Genomic DNA, 21,339 nt, shown 5'->3' on the forward strand with positions numbered 1-21,339 from the left:
CATTTCAAAACCTCTACTTTTGTCCATTTAAATGTTCCATTTAACTCCAAAGCAATCTTTCCTAGTTGCTTACTGAACTCCTCAATTTCAATACTATTCGATTCACGCCCATAATGGCCACTCTTAACTTGTAGAATTTTAAAAAGTGGAAGTCGGTGAGGTTTCAACTTTTTAATTGCTTTTGTAAGAGTTTCGCATAATTGAGATGCTGCGGCCAACCCCAAAAAATCCTAATCAATACTATTATGACCGGCATGAAAAATGAGTGATTGGTATTTTGCTCTGACGAATACTGTTCGACTGTTTGTCCGAAATCAAAAATTGTTACAGAGGGATAAGATTGAACCGCAGTATCATAAAAAACATCAGATTGTTTTTTGTTTGTACTGTCTGAAATTCTAAGATGGTTAGTGTTTCTGTTATTAATTTTTGGAAAAAATTAGTTCCGACGGCTCAAACAAGTAGCCGACTTTTGATTATTGTGAGTCATTAATTTTTCCAATAGCGAACTGTTCGGATCCTGTAAATATCCGAATTCCGATTGCAATTGATATCATTCGACACTGGTACGCGTTTGCATTATCTTTTATTTCTATCTGCTGCTTTTGTTTTTCATTGACATGGTTTTGTTCTGAGATCGTTTGAGCTTAATTGTCGATTAATTATTTCCGTTCTTGTACGATTTAGTTTTTTTGCTTTAACTGTTTTCGCATGTCCTCGATGATGTTTGTAAGTCTTGAAGGCTCATTACTCAATTCAGTTTCAGTCTTTTGAGGTATTTTTAATCAAAACTTTGGTTGGATTTCGATTTACACAGCAAATTGCATTTACCAACTGTTTTGTTCTTTGACTTTTACTCTTTTTTTCTGAAAATTTCTCGAACTTGGTTGCGAAAAGACAGTCGTCGACCGATATCGGGTACTTTTCGCCGACCTTAATTGTCTGGGATGACCATGTGTTAACTGATAAAGGTCGCAGTCAACGATACTATTTGATAAAAAACGCATGAAAAAAACTTGGATAGTCTCAACCAAATAAATAAGTTAGAAAAGTTAGCATTATCTCGAGCTTATATGGCTCTCCTGGGCTGTAAACATCTGCTTCAGGTAATAAAGTGTTTTCTTTGAGTGCTAATATTCAATGCATAATGGGCTTAACTCAAACGCGGTCAAGCTGAATCAGAACAAGTTGTAAAACCAAATTTTTTCAAATCTGAATTTCATTTTCTTAAATAAAACATTACTTTTTAGTGAACTTTAATTTTGTCCAATTAGCGTCCCACTGAAAAGTGCCATCTAATCGGCAGAGTAGCTCTCTGCCGGGATATTAGCAAGGACATCCTTTCTCTTCCGTGTTGGGCTGGTCTGGCAATATTCTTGACCCTGTCCGACCGCCTCCCTTGTTGGCTGTGCTCACCAAACCACCCGTCCGGTTACCACCCTAATGAAATATGAGCAATTGCATGAATATATAATATGTAAACGTAGTATTTGAGTCTTATATGAATATATGATCTGCAAACACGCTTTTCAATTCAAGTTTGGGTCAATTGTATCCCAGGTTTTGGTCCAGACCCAAATTGAGCTACGATCAGACCCAATCGAGCGCACGCCCCTGTGTTCCCAGACCGAAACTACAGTGTCTGGAAAGCGGTTCGAGCGCACAATAGTCTGGACCATGGTCTGATTTTGGTCTGATCAGAGGTAAATTCGGTCTAGAAGGTCTGATCATAATCTTTTTTAGTCTGGACCATGGTCTGGGTTCGGTCTGATCAGAGGTCAATTCGGTCTAGAAGGTCTGATCACAGTCTTTATAGTGTATATACAGTATATACAATTTTCATCAATTTTGGACCCAATAAAAACCTCTAGGAGTAGTGGATAAAACAGGGGTTCCAGCCATCAGCCCAATTTGTCTCATCCCCCTCATGCTAGCCGCATTCGGGGAACTGAGCCAAAATGTGCTGGTAACTCGAACCCCTGTTTTATCCACTACTCTATATTCCCTTAAAATCTATCAACTCCTGTCTCACTTAGTGCAATCGGTGAAGCCGCTTCGCGGATCCACTAGTACAGAGTTAAGCCGGTAATTATCCACTATCAGGCGGATAGTTCGCGTTCTATCCTCACCGACTCCGGTGGACGTATCCAAGATACTAGTGTAACTAGAGAGACCATGTAAAAATCACGTAAACCCACTTGCGAAAAACTTGAACAAAAAAATTGAAAAAAATAATAATTAAAAAAAATTTTCATATGTTCTCTAATCAATATTTAATCAATCTAAAACTAAAACTTTCTGTCTGACTTGACGGAGTGGTTAAATCATCGAGTCTAGTTAGGTTGCTTTAGCAAACGGAAGGTTTGGGTTCCTTCCTCACTGACTCCAGTGAACATTCCCCGATTTGATGATTTACTATGAAACTAAGTGAGATAAAAAACCAAATTCACAGTTCTTAAAAAGGGTGACCCCTGCTGTGTGACTGTATACAGTCAAAAACACTGAGATCGGTGGAAACACACTGATTAGTGTTTTTCAGCTTAACTCTAAAGTTCTATGTTAAAGTTTTCGACATATTCCCTTAACCTATCTCTGGTATGTTTATATCTATATCTATGCAGATAAAGACATAATCTACACTTAAAATTTTTAAATCTAAACCCACTGATATGTTGATTTACATTACACATAATACAGGTTATATATAGAATAGGATCATTATAATGTATATTCATATGATTAATATAATGTCTATTCTTAAAGTAACCTTTACAGATATAACACTCAAATAAACTATCTAAACATTTATCACAACACCTTCTCCAAGATTTATCTTTACAGATAACACGTTTTACTGATTTGGGCATTTTTAATTTGTATAATTTCAAAAATGAACTTTTGTCTTTAAAAAATAAGGATGTGTAAAGTAGAAAGCGTAAACTTTTGTTCTATTTGTGATTTGACCTCTGAAACCAGGAAACAATTTATCAAACACAATTTAAGTGATGAACAGCTAAACAGTGTGAGAAAGGAAATGGAAGATGAAACTATGGAGACGGTGTATGACTGAGAAGAAAAATATTAGTTCCTCAGAGCTAAAACTAATTGAATATAACACCAAAGATATTATTAAAACTAAACCAATCACTAAGCCTAAGCCTAAAACTGAACATGGACCGGAGGCCAAGCTACGCCATAGCATCTACTCTAGAATTAAGTTTGAATGTAAAGAATGTCATGCAGAATTTAAAAATAAAAAAGCTCTAACTATTCATTCATGTAGTCATAATCGTAAGTATCTAGAAAACACAGAATACTTCAGCACGAACTCTAGCCAGAACATGAAAGATATATATATATATATATATATTACTGATAAAGCTGGAAATTACATCGAAGATATAGATGAAGCTATTAATAACTCTTTAGAAAAAAAAACTGTTATCAGTTTAGAAAAGTTAAGAGTTCGAAATATAAGATCACATCCAGGTGTGAGTACAAGAAGAGAACCAAAGAAGAAGTTAAAACTATTAAAATATTCTTCAACACTCACTATTTTTTGATAACGCATTATATGAAAATGGAGACTTCACACAATGATTAAACTTTGAAAAGGAAATATACGAGGTTTATGGCTATGACTTTGAGTTTCTTGGGTTAAAAAGTATTCAGATAAATATTAAAGCAACTAAAGCATCTATTGGTAGTTACATAGATTTATCCCCAATCGCAACCATTCTAAAACGATATTAAATATGCGCAATTCCAAAGACTACTGCTTACAACTAACTATTACTGCTTGGCTACATCCCGCTATGGACCATGCAACACTTGAGAGTATATATGTAAATAATCTAATTGAACCAAGACAACAACATGTAGATGACTTTGCTTATACAATAAGATTACAGAAATTGTACAATATTAATATTTGAGTATACACACCTTGTGGTGAGGGCAAAGTAGAATTGTTTAAACCGGCGGATGATTTTGATAAAGATAGAAAAGATGTAAAAATATTAGTTTGGAAGATCCATTATGCTCACGAATATAGCCACTCTTTCAAACCCGAGATTGTTTGTCCTAAGAAAAACACACTACTTTTATAAATGTACATAAACGTCAGAATATAAAAAATATTATAACCGCCGATACAGAATGTTGTGTTGTTAACGTCTCATCTAATGACTGCAAATATGTAATAGCTCAACATATACCAATAAGTGTTGGTTACACCTTGCGAGGTAATTTCAAATAATATTTTCGTCTGGACTGTATCAAAAGATTTGCTAGTGATCTATTAGAAATAGAAACAGAGAATAACTTCAATTGTAATGAAAAAATTTTATTTAATAAAGATGATAAACTAGATCATGAAACCAATAACACTTGGCGTATATGCAGCAAAACATGTATTACTAAAGAAAGAGATCACTGTCATCAAACTGGTAAATATAGAGGACCGGCATGTAAAATATGTAATCTGAGGTATAAACAACAAAACTTCATTCCTGTAATATTCCACAATGACTCCGGCTATGACTTCAACCTATTATACAGTGAACTCTTCAAACAGAAGGGTAAATTCAATTACTACTTTGGTTTGGACTGTATCAAAAGATTTTCCCGAGACCTATCAGAATAAAAACAGAGAATAACTTCAAGCACATTGAAAAGATGGTATTTACAGAAGAAGGTAAATTATATCATAATGCTACAAACACTTGTCACATATGTGCTAAAACATATAATAATAAAGCAAGAGATCACTATCATGAAACATAGAGGACCAGCATGTAAAATTTGTAATACAAACAACAAAACTTCAATCCTGTAATTTTCCACGATGGCTCTGGTTATGATTTAAATCTTCTATATAGTGAACTCATTAAACAGAATAATGATAAAAGAAAAGTAGATAACATACCACTAGCTGCTGGTAAGTCTAAGATGTTTAGTATTGGTTGTCTTAAATTCTTAGTTGGTTATAACTTCTTAGCTATGCCTCTGGATCAAATGGCAAATTTATACCATTGTAAAACTAAAACATTATATCAATATGAACACCTTGATTTAGACTCCTACTAAGAAATAATAGGTAATCTAAAAATAGAAGACTTCAAATACTCACTATCTAAAAATTACCAACACAAGAAGAAGTCGATATCTTTAATAAAGACAACAGTCATAAAACTGGTAAAGATCTAACTATAGAGTATTTACAGAATAAGATGTGAAAATATTAGACTACTGCATGAATGAATATGTTAATATAAGTATGAAAGAATTTGGTCTCAACCCTCTATATTATGTAAGTCTCCTGGGTTTTAGTTTGATAGTTGGTTAATGTCAAGTGGGGTTACATTAGATACTTTACAAGATGAACAAATGCTAGATGATTTCATTGAAGCAAAGAGAGGTGGTAAATGTGGTATGATGGGTGATAGATATATTAATAAGAGGTCTATCTGGTACATAAACGCAAACAACCTATACGGCTATGCAATGATGCAAACGCTACTTTAAAAGGGCTTTGAGTACGATAGCACAACTCTAGATTAAATGTTAAATACTTCAGATGACAGTGATCATGGTTTCTATATAGTTTGTGATATTAATTATACTAATAGTTGTAAAGATAGAACAGAGCAACTAGCATTAACGCCTAATAAAAGAAAGGTAAAAGATAATGAATTAGGCTACAGAGAAAGGGAGACAGGTAAGGCGAGAACAGAGAAATCAATCTTAGATCAAAACAACAAAACAGAATATACGGTTCATTATACGATGTTAAAGAAAGTTCTATGTTAAAATGAGTGTAAAGGTAACTAAAATTCATAAAATAATTAAATTTAAACAAGATAATATATGTAGAGACTCTATTCAAAGCAATACTAGTAAAACAGCAACAGCTAAAACTGAAGCGGAAAAGGATGTAAGGAAATTAATGAACAACTCACAATATGGAAGAATGTGCATGAATCCCTTACACTTCCTTCAAAGTAAGAAGCTCTTACCCGATGAAGAAAAGATAATGAAAAGTATAAGTAAACCAACATTTAAGAATATAACTAGATATAAGGATTATAGCCAAATTAAATATATAATGAAAAAAATAGAATATGATTCTCCAGTATATGTAGATGTTACTATATTAGAATTAAGTAAATTACACATGTATGATATATTCTATATTATTCTTCAACCATCTCTCAAAGATTTACAGCTCCATTATATGGATATTGATAGTTCTGTATTAAACTTTATTGAGGGTAATGTACCCGACAAACACATGGATCTGTCCAATCTAGAAGCAGCAATCAAAACTAATAATAAAGTCCCGGCAAATTCAAACATGAATCGGGAAGTAAATTAAAAGAAGAGTTTACAGCTCTTTCACCAAAGACATACAGCTTTAAAGATTACCCAAACAAAAATAAAGAGAAAGGAATAAAGAAATGTAACAATGCTAAATATGAAGAGTATTAAAATGCACTAATGTATAACACACAGAGAACTGTAGATGAATGAACAATACAGAATGTTGGTGATAACATGACAGTAAAAAAACAAGTAAGATTAGTCTAAACACATTTGATGATAAAAGATTTTATGTAAATAATATTAAAAGCTATCCTCATCATGAGAATCTATATCTATTCAAAAGAGATCTAGTAAATAAAATTAATGTTGAATCGTTAGATTTAGACAACGACCAACTAATAATAATATTCTAGAACTAACCATTAATGATTATAGAGAGTTAAATAAGGTTGCAATTAAACTATATAATGAGCTATAAAAAATGAATGTGCTACATGAACTTATAGAATTAAACAATCTAGAAAAAGAAAACAGAAAGAATAGAACAGAAGATAAATGAATACAACAAGAATATTATGGTGACAAAGAAGAACTATTTGATCCTTTAACCAAAACTTTGAATACAAACAGTGATGCAATGCAAGCTCTTCAAAACAAAACGTCAGCAGCATTAAACAGTAACACTAATGTTTTGAAGAGTTTAGAGCACCAACAACAAAACAGCTTTCTTGATGAGCCAGCTGATCTCTTAACACCCACACCCGATCCACCTGTAAAATTAAAAAATGATGGAGGCAAAATATTTACTGTAGACAATGATATGATTGACGTTTTATTACTAATGGGTAAACAAACAAATAAACAACTCGAATTAATATCAGTAGATCCAAATTCAAACAAATTTACAATAAATGGTATGGATATATCTCTAGTACCTGATAGTATAAAATTGAAAAGTAAAGTCTATGATTTTTCTAAGGGCCTCCTTATGTTTATTACTTATAAAGATGCGACCGAAAGAGATGTAAATGGTGACGAAAACATAATAAAACAATTTCTGAAGGATATTCGTTGTAAACAAAAAAGAGATACTAAATGTAATAGATCAAAGCTTATAAGAAGAATGTTTGCTAGTATCGGTGAACCCACTGCTCAGGTTATATCGATACCAACCTCCAGTGAAGATGAAAAACATCGACGTGATACTAGTGATTATGAACAAGGAGCAGTAGAAGAAGAAGAAGAAGAAGAAGAAGAAGAAGAGGAAGAAACTGATTACGAGACTGATAAACAAAGAGAAGCTAGTGGTCTTAGCAAGGGTGACCCCAACAAATTCATAGAAAGATTAGAATTACTTATACTAGAAACAAAAGCTGGGCAAGATGGATTATATTGAATTGTTAAATAAATCTAAACAACTACTATCTATGAATATTATTAATCAAGAAAAACTAGACAATTTTGTTTTGAATTATGGTAAATAAATAATGGTGCAAAAACAACAACTATTAGCTAAAGAAGTAATCAGTCCTCAAATAACAAAGATTAGAAGAGAATGCTGATTTAATTGACAAGTCATCTCTAAGTAAATACAATATTAAACCGAATTATAATCTACTTATAGTGATTTAAAGGCCGTATTGATAAAGAGATTTAGTAGAACATTATCACACATAATTAATAAATCAATGTTCATCGATGGTGATGTTATTGGATAAATATATTGAATGATGCTGTTGTAACATATAAGAATAACGTTCATTCAACAATTATTATGACACCCGTTGATGCTTTTAATAATCCTGATAAAGTTAGATATATTATATCTACTTCTACTAAGATTAAACCAAAACTTAAAGTTGGCGATTATGTTAGGAATGCTGACAAACGCAACATTTTCTTTACAGGATACACTTTTAACTGGAATAGAGAATTGTTTAAAGTTAATGAAGTTTTAAAAACACAACCGCCAACATATAAAATCCGCTTCTCGGATCAGCAATGACCAATAATCTAAGAACAAATAAGGCCCGTCAATTATTCTTAGAAGATAACAATAATATTGACATGAAAAATACCTATAAAATTACAAATGTACACCCAATCATCGATGAAAAAGACGTTGTTAATAAAGAGTGTTGTGGCAAAAACTTATTATCCTCTTCTAATAAAATAGACATTTTCAGTAAAAATATAACTGAACTAAGAAAGGGTGACTTTGATAAAGTTACAACTTAAAACTTACAACTAAACAAAATACAAGTTAATGAAGAACTAATTAATGAGTTTATTTAATCGGCAAATGAAGTTCCAAATACATTTAACTTTTGTAAAAAAATTGGTAGTGATTGATTATCAATTAAAACTAGAGATTGATAGTAATAAGTTTAATCAGAATATTATTAACATTCACCTAGATGATATGTTCACTACTGGTCTAAAAGATTTCAGAGAAGTTAATAAAAAGACTACTTCTGCTGTTGATGAAGCCCTTATAAAGAATAAAAAGACAATAGTACAATTTATAATAGCTATTTTATTAGTAAGTAAGCTAGTAGACAACAAAGAAAAAGCAAGACTAAAGATGCATTAAGATTCTAATCATGAAGATATAATGAAAGAGATTGAGAGTTGTTTTAGCCAATTAAAATGGAAGAAACTAAATCCAGTGCACCTTACTTTATCCTAAATTTAGCTCTTTCTCAGAACAAAACATAAACGATAAAATCTTAGCTAACAAAAAATTCAAAAACAATATTAACATTATAAAAGTTATTAGAAATTATTATGAAATTAAAACTAATAACAATAATAAAAAGTTAAGCAGATATAAAAGTTATTTTAACGTAGCTGAGATAACAGAAACACTATTATCATCAAAATCAACAACTACAGCATCAACGTCAGTTGCATTAATATGTAAAAGTTTACCTCATTCCATTCCCACAGCTTTCGTTACAGCAACTGTTTTTGGTTCATTATCAAAAACAATTAATACAAAAAAAAATAAAATTATAAAGTACTCGCAAATGTATATTTTAAGTAAACAGTTTAGTGACAAGTTTAATAAACTATATACTAAATCAATGATTGATAATAAAATAGATAGTGATGAGTATACTGAATTAGTTAAGGTATATGAAGAATATAAGAAGAGCAAGAAGAATAAGTTGAGTATTTTTTTAAACTAAAGTTGTTAGTATTTGATAATAACATAATTAGTATTAATATTTACTATTAAACAATCTTTTTGTACCTAAATATAACCCTCTACCTTTCTGCACCACTTTTATACCTTCACCAGTAGTTGCAAATATAATTAAACCAGTTGTGGCTGATAAAGCAGCTATTGAGTTTCTACATGCAGCTGCACTTCCTATTTTACTTGGTATTTCTAATGCTCTTGCTGGGTTATTCGCAACTTTCTTTCCAAAGTTAATAGTTGCATTACCAACAGTCTTTAAGAAATCTTTCAATCCCTTGGCTTCTTTTGTTGCATCACTAACGGCCATTGACTTATTTTCTCTTACACTTAACACATTCACCCTTTAACATCTTAGTGCCTTTTAAAATAACAAAACTTTTTATGTTAATAGTACCACTATAATGTCTACCAACAACACAATATGTTTTAGTTTTAAACTTATTAAACATAATCATATTTCTATAAAGAAAAAATAAATGAAGTTAAAAAGTATAATCCTATTGTTATAAAGCCGCCACCTAAACCTAAGACTAAGCCTAAGCCCAAAATTAGACTTGAAGCTAAAGGACTTGCTCTAGAGAATAAAAAAACTAGATATTATTTATGCTAAAGGTTTCGTTAAGACTAGTAGGAAATAGTTTGACTATGACATTGACTACAACATTGACCATAACAATGACTATGAAAATAACTATAACAATGACAATAACTATAACATTAAAAAAAACATTAACTATAACAATGACAATGACTATAATTATAGCTAAGATATGATATCAATCATCTTATTATCATCACTATTCACACTAATAACTTTTCTAGTTGATACTAATGCCTGACATATAACATCTGCAACTGCAAGACTAAGTTTAAAATTAAGCTGTATTGGTTGTGGGCCTAAATGATCATTTTGATATCTAGTATCAAATACATATATATGCTATAACTAGTTTTGAATGTTCTATGATTTATATATGGTTTATTATTAAGAGGTAATCCATCGCAATCTTTTTTAAAATTATCAATCTACTTAAAGACCTCATTAAAATTTTTAGTGCCATAATTAATATTCATTCCATCCTCAGGATAAAATTCAATAACAATCTCACAATAACATTCAGTAACATTCATTATATCAAATGTGCTTGCGTCAAGAGTTTCTTCAATAACGTTAAAGTTTGCAAAACCAATTTTTATTTATTGTGGTCTTTTCATACCACTTTCCATACATAGATAAAATAAGAAGTTAGTAGCATTGGGCACCTTGTTATAAAATTTCTTTCTTTCATAATAACTAAAACCAATATTATTCTTTTCATTTAATCCTTTCCGTACAATAATTCTATTATCATTACTAGGATCAATACTAGGCACACACCATTATATATCTCTAATATCGATATTACCATCATTAGCTACTGCATCAGCATCAGCATTAATTCTAAGTAGAGCTCTATCTTTATTATTTCTTTGTAATATTAGTTTAAATCCTAACCCATATATAATCTTTTATAAATCATTCACAAACCCAATTCGATCACTCATCTTAACCACCATATACATATGACCTCGTTCTGCAGCAATTTGATCACGTTTATGTTGACTGTCTCTAATACTTTGATTTCTAACAAAACCACTCTCATATTCATCATCAGTACTAGATAATAACGTATGCATCAATAGCTTAAGATGACAATGATCTATATTTTCAATAGTCCTACCACCACTAGTTTCAAGCTTAACTGAACTAAATAATGCCATCATACCATAATTAACTAATCTGATATTAACATTAATAGCAAATACACCACCAGCATTATCTGAAACAACAAAATCTATCTCTAGATATGAATCCTGTATATTTAAATGATTCTCTTCTCTATTGAGAATGATATTGATATTAGTATTAACCGTAATCATTGTTGCTATAATATTTGGTTTTCATTTTATAATCTTATTTTTGTGGATATCATTATTGCAACCATTAGTTGTATCCAAATCAAAGTCCATTTTTATGAGTTAAAAAATGACTGACAACTTAATCTTATGGGGACTACAAAAGATACATGAAGCTCTGACTACAACTAAAGAAGAACACAAACTTAACTTTAGAATGATAAAGCCAACAGAAAATTTTAACTCTAGTAAATCTATACTTAATAAAGCAAAACTAGGTTTAATTAGAGTATCGGTTCATAACTCAGTGTTTAACGTTAATAGAGGGAATAGTCAATTTTTATATGAAAAAAATAATTTAGCTGTTATACCAGGCGCATAAAAATTAATCCAAATAGCAGAATTAACAAAAGAAGAAACTTATGGCAATGTTATAGTAGAAACTGAAAAGAAAACAATGAAATGTATAATGGAAATAAAACAAGGTTTAATTAACTTTGATATAGAAAACTCAATTGCCCCATTAGTAGGATTTAGAGAAATAGTTTATAAACAAGATAAATATACAGCTCAAAAGATTATTGATATTATGGGTTTTAGTACCATTAACATCCACTGTAATTATATCTGGTGTTAAAGATAATGGAAATAACACAGACGTACTATATGCGTTTACTCAAACTGAACCACCAGTTTACTTGATAATTATTATACCAACTAATATCTTATATCAAATTGTAACAAAGGATAGAATAGAATACATTGAATTTCATATTAAAGATGTGCATGGAAGAACAATTGATTTCAATGGTGGTGTGTTGAATTTTACTTTGCATTTGATTAAGACCTAGTTATAGTAATAAATATAGACTTAGACTTAGACTTACTCATAGACATTTACTTACTCATAGAATTAGACTTAGTCATAGACTTAGACTTACTCAGAGACTTACACTTAGACTTAGACTTAGTCATAGTCATAGACTTAGACTTACACTTAGTCATAGACTTAAATAAACTATAAAACTCTCCAATCCCAATTAGTTCGTAGTTTACCATTAATATTTCTGTTTTTAGATTTATCAATGACAATGTAATTATAAGGCACTTCCCACATCTTTTCTCATATACTACTAAACTTATCATAACTAAGTTCTGCTCCATTAAAGAAATTATGATATATAGCTGTGGTAGCTCTACCTCTTTGTTCAAAGAAAATAAATAGATTGAAATTATCTCTAACGTTCTGTCTATCTGCTGAGAATATATTTTGTTTAAGATATATCATATTACAATTACTATGTCTACCTCTACCATAAAATTCGTTAATAAGCGGCTGCCTGCTCCCAACATCATCAAATATTAGTTTCTTTATATCTTTGGGAAGTTGATCGGGAGGGGGTAAATCTTTTATTTCTTTAATAAACACTATGTCTTTATTCTCTAAATCTCCATATTGATCACCAGTAGGACCAATGACATATAACATATCAAATTTTATACTCCTCAAAAACAGATTCTTTAATAAGAATGTTTTTCCGCATTCACTAGGACCAGCTATTACACATCGGAAGCTTTCTGGGAATATAGCATTGACAATTATATTATCATCATCTAGACATGATTAAAGACTATCATTAACATTTATCTGTAAAAGTGATACCCAGCTTGAAAGCGGTTTTACCCTTGGGTTTTTTCTCTAAGTAGATAGATATCAACTTCATCTTCACTATCAATGTTATCAACATTGTCATTAACATCTGCGAAGGGGCTCTATCCTTGGTTCCTAAAGCAGGTTCCCTGATTGACATTGCAATCAGTCGTACGCTGTGGGTGAAACCCATTGACATTAACATTGTCAACGACAATATCTTTTTCTTCAACTTTACAACCCAAACATAACCACTCATTATGCATTCCCGGTCATTTAGCTTGATTAATTAGATTATAAAGAGCAAACTTTATTCTAATTCCTTTATCAATAAGATAGATCATATATAAACAAAAAGCCCCTCAATAAAATTAATCATTTTGTTGTATTCTTTCATTAGAGCCTAGATCAACATATTCTCCTAAGAATAATGGCGGGGTCTCAACACCAAAACTATCAAAGTAATACACAGGACCACCTTCTCTTCTTATTACTAAAACCCAATGTGTACCATCAGTTGGATGTAGATTTACAATAATGTTGAAGTTATTCTCTTTAAAATTATCCGGTTTCTGATCTCTCAATACTATCAATTGGTATTAGACTTATATCTTTACCTATAGCTTCTATTCTGATATTACTCATATCTTTATTATCAAACCAAATTTATTATTGAATGCCTCAAATGATAGGATAAGAATTTTTATTTGATAAAAAATGGAGAGGGGTAGTGCATTTTTAATATTTATTTTCTTAATTATGATTAGTTATATGGTATATGACGCAATACCAAGTAAATATACAAAGCTAGAAGAAAGCTTTGGCGGGTTAATAAACAAAAGTTTAATCAGATTTGAATATGAAAAGTCACCATTACACACTATTGTTTATGGCAGTGTTGGTAGGGGAAAGACTTGTTTTGTTAGACATTCCTTGAAGGTGTATCAGGGAACCTGTTTCACAGATCAGGGAGAAGATAAAGATCAAAATCATAAACAAAAACAAGATCAAAATCAAAATCAAGATCAAGGAACCTGTCTCACAGATGACCGGAGGTCCATAATCATAGTACGTAAAAATGAAAAAAATGAAAGAGATTGGATAAATCCAGAAACCGGTAAGCCCTAGAGTGAATTTAATATGTGTGATATAAATATGATCACATCAAAAAATAAGCATGTGTTACAAAATAGTGTAATTGTTTTTGATGATATGGGTGATAAATTAAACAGGGATATAGGTTTTTTTACAGAAAGAAGACATTACAATATTCAAATGATTATTGTAATGTGTTATAAACCAGCCCAGATAAAAAAAAGGCTAGAATGAGTTCTAATACTATTTATTTAACAACTTATAATGGCGCGGATCTTCTTGAAAATTTCAATGAAATATATAAATGCGAACATAAGTTCTATGAAATCATAAATGACCTAAATAATAACTACTATAATTGTACAGATGGAATGTCTGATGAAGTTCGTTATGGAATGATTAAATATAATAAAAAAGAGAACACTTTTATTATTATTGATAGAAATAGAACTATGATATGACTCGAGAGTTGGTTTCCTAGACTTAAAAGCTCTTAGTTTAAAAGATGAATTAGAAAAAGATAAGATAAATAAACTTATAGATTATATGAAACCACTAATGAATAATGCTACAATTAGAAATACTATTAATACAAATAATTATCAGTTCCATTTTAAGAAATTTGTTATATCAATAGGTATTAGAATTCAGAATTAGATTGATTGTTAAATCGGGAACTGTTTCTTAGATTAGAAACTGTTCCTTAGATTATAATCTAAATCTATTTATAAATTATTAGCCAAATCTATCTATCTATAAATTATTCCGCCCTTTTATTAGCCTAATGTATAAATATAGATAAATTTTTTGAAAAAAAATCAACTGGAGCGCATAGTCCGCATGGTGTGCATGATTCTGAGTAGGGGGAGTATGCGCAGTATGTGCGGTGCGCATGGTGTGCGCGAGTGTGCGGGTTGGGGCTTAATTTTTGTTAATTTTTATTTTTTGGCCTATTCCCCCGAATACGTGAGGGAGAATAGGCCAAATCGGGCTGGTGGCTATGGATTGCACAAAGTGAAACAGGAAATGATAGATTTTAAGGGAATATAGAGTAGTGGATAAAACAGGGGTTCCAGTTACCAGCACAATTTGGCTCATTTCCCCGAATGCGTCTAGCATGAGGGGGATGAGACAAATTGGGCTGGTGGCTGGAATCCCTGTTTTATCCACTACTTCTAGGGGTGTGAGTTTAAAACGAATATAGTGTTCTAAGTTAGATATAGATATGACCATAAAGCTCACTGTATAAACGGATCCAGCGCTTCGCTTTGTGTCAAAAGCGGAAATAAGACTGAAAAGTGCTTCAGTTATCAAATGTATTCAATTTGAAAAGTTCAACGCCAGTTCATCTCTTTTCAAGCAATTTTTAAACGTGTACTTAGGGTTAATAAATAGAAATTACGGGTTTTTGTTGCTCCAACCCTCAATGAAATTGGGGTTGAGAACTTTATAGCACGCCAACCCACTTTTTCAAACGCACATTTTGGCCGATGTTATTTTTTGCGGCGGAGGAAAACAAAAGTTATTATAAGTCAAAACATTAAAAAACACTGGATTGTTTGAAGGACTTCAATGACTTTCACGGTTTCCAAATATTTCACTTTTCAGGCCTTTGAAAATTGGAAACGCTATTAAATACTAAGATTAGTAAGAAATTATGGAAAATGTTTCTAGATATACATTATTTCAAAATTATAAGAAATTTGGATCCTAAAGGCGCCCAAACAGCAGAAAAACAAAAAAAAACTGATTCAGGAAGTACCATAAATAGTTAAAAAAATTATTGAATGAGAAATAAAAATGGAATTCTTTTTTCGGGTTTTGTTTTCACATATATTCCTTCGAAAACGCCTTCCTGCTGCATTATGTCTCATCTCATCAGAAAACGTATACGCTATTTCAAATCTAAAAGGATTTGGTTTCAAGAATTTTTCAATGAAAATTTTATAACATTTTTGGAGAGATTCACAAATCTTTTATTTCCAGGTAAAATATATTCCTGTTTTTTTTTCAAAATGCAGCTGCCGCATGGGTTTGGTGTTTGTTTCATTCTTGTGGAAGAATATCATTGTGTAATCGACTTTCGAGGCGCAATTAATGTTTCGACAAGACATTTTTTCTACTGAAAGAATTCTACTGAAAACATTCATCGAAGGAAGCTCTCAAAATATCTTTATATAGTTTTTTCTTGTCCGAAAAGAAACCTATGTTTTCCCAGCTAGTTAAATTAAGCCCGTCAGTTTTAGAGAAAGAAAAAAATGTATTCCGTTTTGAAGGAAAATTGTTTTAAATCTGCTGCTTCGTATCTTAGCAAGGCGAAAAAATTGTCCGAGAAAATAATTTGAAAAATTTTAATCATGGTCTGATATGTCTTTTATAGTTCATTAGATAAAATGTCAATGAACTAACTTAGTGTACAAAAAAGTTAATAGAATTTTCTGAAGTCATAAACTCGTCGTATTTCGGTCTCGTAGGGAAATAGTTAAATGAAATAATTCAGTTGCTATACTTCTGCTTACTGTCGAACAGAAATGTTTCACAAGCTCTGATATCTCATCCTTTCACATTATTGGTTCTCTCTCTCTCTCTTATGCAATAGGAGGCAATAGCTACTTGTTAGGGGTAAAGAAGTTCGCCTTATCTGCTTTTTATATGTAGAATAAACTTTAAATTTACTCATTAACCAAAAAAATGTTAAATGAGTCAAATGTTTATCAGTTAATTCTGATTTTATTGGATTATGTTCAGTGATAATTCAGTTTTTCATTGGCCCCGCAAATTTTATTCTGACCAAATATTTGTGTTTTTTTTTGTTAAACTACCACGAAGCAGAAGAATAAGGTGTTCAAAATTAAATTTAACAGAAAATAATTGTACCAAAACATTTAACGCAGAGGGTCAAAAATTGTAGAATTTGAAATGCTTATCCAGAATTCAACATGATTTCATGATAAATCAAATAACTTATCATTCAAAACAATATGAAAGAAAAAACACGCAATGGTTTGGGTTACTCATGGCAAGAAAAAAAATTTTGTTTACGATAGTGGGAGGTACATATGAACACTGAACACACCGACTAGACCGAAATGTTTAGTGTTTTTGTGTACTGTTAATTTGGTTAGCGTAACATCTAACCTGTGAGTCTGAGTTTTTGACGACCTGGTAGATATCATGTATAAGTGTCTGGAAAAGAGTAGCCACGTTGGTTGACTTCAGAGCACTAGAACACAAACATCCCTGGTTGGAACCCAGTCTATTTCACTGTTGAAAAAATTAACTTTTTCACTGCATTCACCGCTAAAAGCTGCCCGCGCTTTGAGCTGATTTTTTTTTCCCAAACATTCATCGCAATTCGTACATTAACTTTTAGACAAAACCTCAACCCGGGAACCAAATTTTAAATCCCAGACTGCTTGTAGACATGCTATACTTGTCCATTCTATGATAATGTCAAAAGACACACTGGCCGGTCCATCTTTCAGAGTAAAAATGCACTCTGATTTCAATCTCATTTTGCTCATTTCATGACATCATTTTTTATATTTAAAATAATCAGCTCAATTAAAATTCTGTTTTCATCCTGTTTCGGCATCACAACATTGAAGCAATGAAATTATTAATTACCGCTTCTTTTCGAGGCATCAATCAGTTCTACTTAAGTTATGCAACTTAATAATATTTAGATAGTCAATGATTAGAATAAAAAGCCTCACATTTGATGCTGATTTGAGCAGGGTTGTTAATAAAGAAGAGGGTATAGGATATTAGGGGATCATTCGATTAGGCTAAGTCAATTTTTCAAGCCACAAGGCAATAACTGTCAACTATTTATAAAATCAGAACAATTTTAGGTGAGTTCAAAGGCAAATCATAGGAACAATATTTATCATTCTAAAAATTGAATTAGGAAATCTCGAACAGAATCACTGATTTCTTTTTTTACATTAATGTAAACATGAAATCAGTGATTCAGTGTAAACTTTCATTATTCAATTTTTAGAATAATAATTATTCCTAGTACTTATAAATTTTTGCTGCTTGAGAAGCACAAAACTGATGTATAGTAATTTCAGTCATTTCAACCAAACTTGTTTTTATTTGTTTCTCTCAAATTTACAAGGAATTAAATTTAAAATTTTAAAATAAAAATTTAAAAACAGTTTTTTTCTTCCAGAAATGTTTCCATAAACACCCTATTTTCCTTGGTAATCAAATACGACATTAACTAATTGAGTTTTTGAAGGGAGCAAATATTTATTTCATCCAGAAAAATTGCAATTTAATGAAAGAGATGGCTTATACTATGCTAACAGCACAAATATGTGCTTGAATTTAAGTGTACGTGCTGTGCTGGCTTTAATTCTATTATCTGCAAAAACGAATAAACAATTTTCACTATACGTTAACTTTGGTTTTAAATCTGAGTCAGATTACTGCATTACATTAACGTGCGATACTGAACGTTTTATAATTTATATAAAATTCAATTCTTTTTTTTCTATTTTCATTTTTAGATCTTTTCTATGGTTCCATACATATTCGAGTTCTAAGGGAAATTAAATATAGCCGTTTTATGGATCTAACAACAATCAGATTTCAACGAATTTTTCCCTCTTTTAGAACACAAATGAACAAAATAGTTGGCTTCATTTTCTTATTTTGTGCCTTGCTTTCTCTTCTCGCTCTTAATTTATCCTACCACAACTCAAAATTAAGTCACACCACACCAAAAATTGGACAGAAACAAGTACTGAAAAAGCAGCAAATTTATCAGGACAAACAGGAACATCAGGACCAACAAAAAGAAAATCACCAAAATGAGTCACCAAAAAATGGAAAAAGGCAGGAAAAATATTTGATTCCATGGGACGGTGTTCTCCTGAAAGAAGACTTACTTGGAATGGAATGTAATTACAGTTTAAACATGTCATTGTGGAACAAACAAGGAATGACTTCATACTCTTTTCCATATGACCCATATGTTGTGCTAATTTGAGGGCTGAATGGAAAAATGCCACCATCGATATCTACATTTAACTGGGTCAGCTGAAATTAGGTACTGCCTTATTAAATAATTGAGTAATTCAAGATATTAAACCGTAATTGGATATAATACCCAATGCCAAAATACCTATGCGACCAAATAATCAAAATGTACCCAATAGATTACCCGTTGTCCAGAATTTTAGCCGACGTAAAAATTAACCGAAAAAGACTATAAAAGAAGGAACATTAGAATAACTAATTTCTGAGATACTATGTAAGCAAACAAAAGCGGAACGCGTAATTATCTAACACCCTAACGGTGGCCGCCGTATTGGCCGACAGGGCGTTTAGCCGACAACCAAAAAATGAGAAATTTAGCCGACAATTTAAGTAAAATGAGCAATAAAACTTATTCTGAAGCTGTGATTGGCCAATTTAAAACACTATTTCGTAAGCGGACAAATATACCTGTCTATCAACTAGCGTAACAAAGGTATTTTACCGCATCTGGCCATGCCTCGTGGGCCATGGCCATGCCTCAGCGGCCCGTGGGACTTGATATGAATCGATCACAACCGAACTACTGATTTATGGACCAATGAGACATTTATGGCGAATTATGATAAAAGTGTCGGCTAAATTTCCCATTTTTTCCTTGTCGGCTAAACGCCCCGTCGGCCAATTTTCTTAGCACCCACCCTAACACATGAAATTAACGCATTTGGCCATGCCTCAGCGGGCTATGGGACGTGACATGCATCTATTACTACTGAACAAAATATCACGACAGAATGAGTTCCCAAGTTGAGGTCCCAGACCGAAAGTCGATATGTCCAGACCGAAATGAACGCACAATGTGGCGTCGTGCATTCAAAATTACACGGTCTGGAAAAAAATGAACGCACGATAGTCTGGACATATGCAATTTTGAACGCACGATAGTCTGGACATATGCAATTTTGAACGCACGGTAGTCTGGACATATGCAATTTCGAACGCACGATAGTCTGGACATAAGCAATTTTGAACGCACGAAAGTCTGGACATTGTGACTCGGAGCGCACGAAAATTTTTTGAATGGAAACAAGAATGCCAAAAACTATTGAGTCCATGTTTGACTAAACACTCTTAACAGAGTGCTCACTCAAGTGAAAGCTTTCTACCAAGAAAACTTCAACTCACGAAACATCGAACGCAGGAAAATTCGCATCCAACATTTTGCTTTCTTTAAAACAATTTCACACCTAGAATTATAAACCCTTGCTGAAGTTGCGAAGCAAATCATACTTTAATAACTAGGTCGCTGGCCCCCCCTTCAGCCAATACTTTCAACGAACATATTTTATTAAACAAAATGTAGCAACTGCTTGGGCACTTCACCACAACCATCACCCTAACGTATCTATACTTGAAACGAATACATTATAAAAACGTTATCTGAACATGAACGCACGAAAGTCTGGACATACGCATTTTTGATCGCACGAAAGTCTGGACATGAGTGTTTTTGAACGCACGATAGTCTGGACATACGCATTTTTGATCGCACGAAAGTCTGGACATGAGTGTTTTTGAACGCACGATAGTCTGGACATGAACGCACAAATGAGCGCACGATTTTTCATTTAGAACGCACTAAAGTCTGGTCATATAAGATTTTGAACGCGGGAAAGTCTGGACATAAGCACGTTTGAACGCACGAAAGTCTGGACATAGGTGTTTTTGAACGCACAGATGAGCGCACGAATTTTAATTTGGAACGCACTAAAGTCTGGTCATATAAGATTTTGAACGCGCGAAAGTCTGGACATAAGCACGTTTGAACGCACGAAAGTCTGGACATAGGTGTTTTTGAACGCACAAATGAGCGCACGAAATTTAATTTGGAACGCACTAAAGTCTGGTCATATAAGATTTTGAACGCACGAAAGTCTGGACATAGGGAGTTTTGAACGCACGATGAACGCACGAAAAATTTTGAACGCACGAAAGTCTGGACATAGGCACTTTCCGTCTGGGAGGGTCTAGACATAGACACTTTCCGTCTGGGACGGTCTGGACATATCGACTTTCGGTCTGGCACCTCAACCTGGGTTATTCTCGCAATAAAATTCGTGCGTTTTTCAAATCTGATTGGTTGATCTCTCCTTTTCGGCTAATATTCCATTCGGCTAATTTT

The 21,339-nt window shown here is 32.2% G+C and overlaps 2 protein-coding genes across 3 annotated transcripts in view; both read right to left on the bottom strand.

Annotated features, from left to right (window-relative positions):
• LOC142337704 (E3 ubiquitin-protein ligase RNF185-like) overlaps positions 1–21,339 on the bottom strand; it is a 464,852-nt gene that overhangs the window by 40,719 nt on the left and 402,794 nt on the right. The gene's annotated exons all lie outside the window — the stretch shown is intronic.
• The window catches only part of LOC142338452 (uncharacterized), a 147,636-nt gene continuing 127,498 nt past the window's right edge, over positions 1,202–21,339 (bottom strand). For both annotated transcript variants that reach the window (XM_075388218.1, XM_075388217.1), the window contains exons 6-7: positions 17,310–17,394; positions 1,202–1,440 (exon numbers count right to left, since the gene is read on the bottom strand). In XM_075388218.1, the coding sequence (XP_075244333.1) occupies positions 1,327–1,440; positions 17,310–17,394 (199 nt within the window). In that variant the 3' untranslated portion in view covers positions 1,202–1,326. The remainder of the gene's footprint in view (positions 1,441–17,309; positions 17,395–21,339) is intronic.

The sequence above is a fragment of the Convolutriloba macropyga genome, chromosome 4 (genome assembly GCF_964194025.1).
Source record: "Convolutriloba macropyga chromosome 4, txConMacr16.3, whole genome shotgun sequence".
Taxonomy (NCBI): Eukaryota; Metazoa; Xenacoelomorpha; order Acoela; family Convolutidae; genus Convolutriloba; species Convolutriloba macropyga.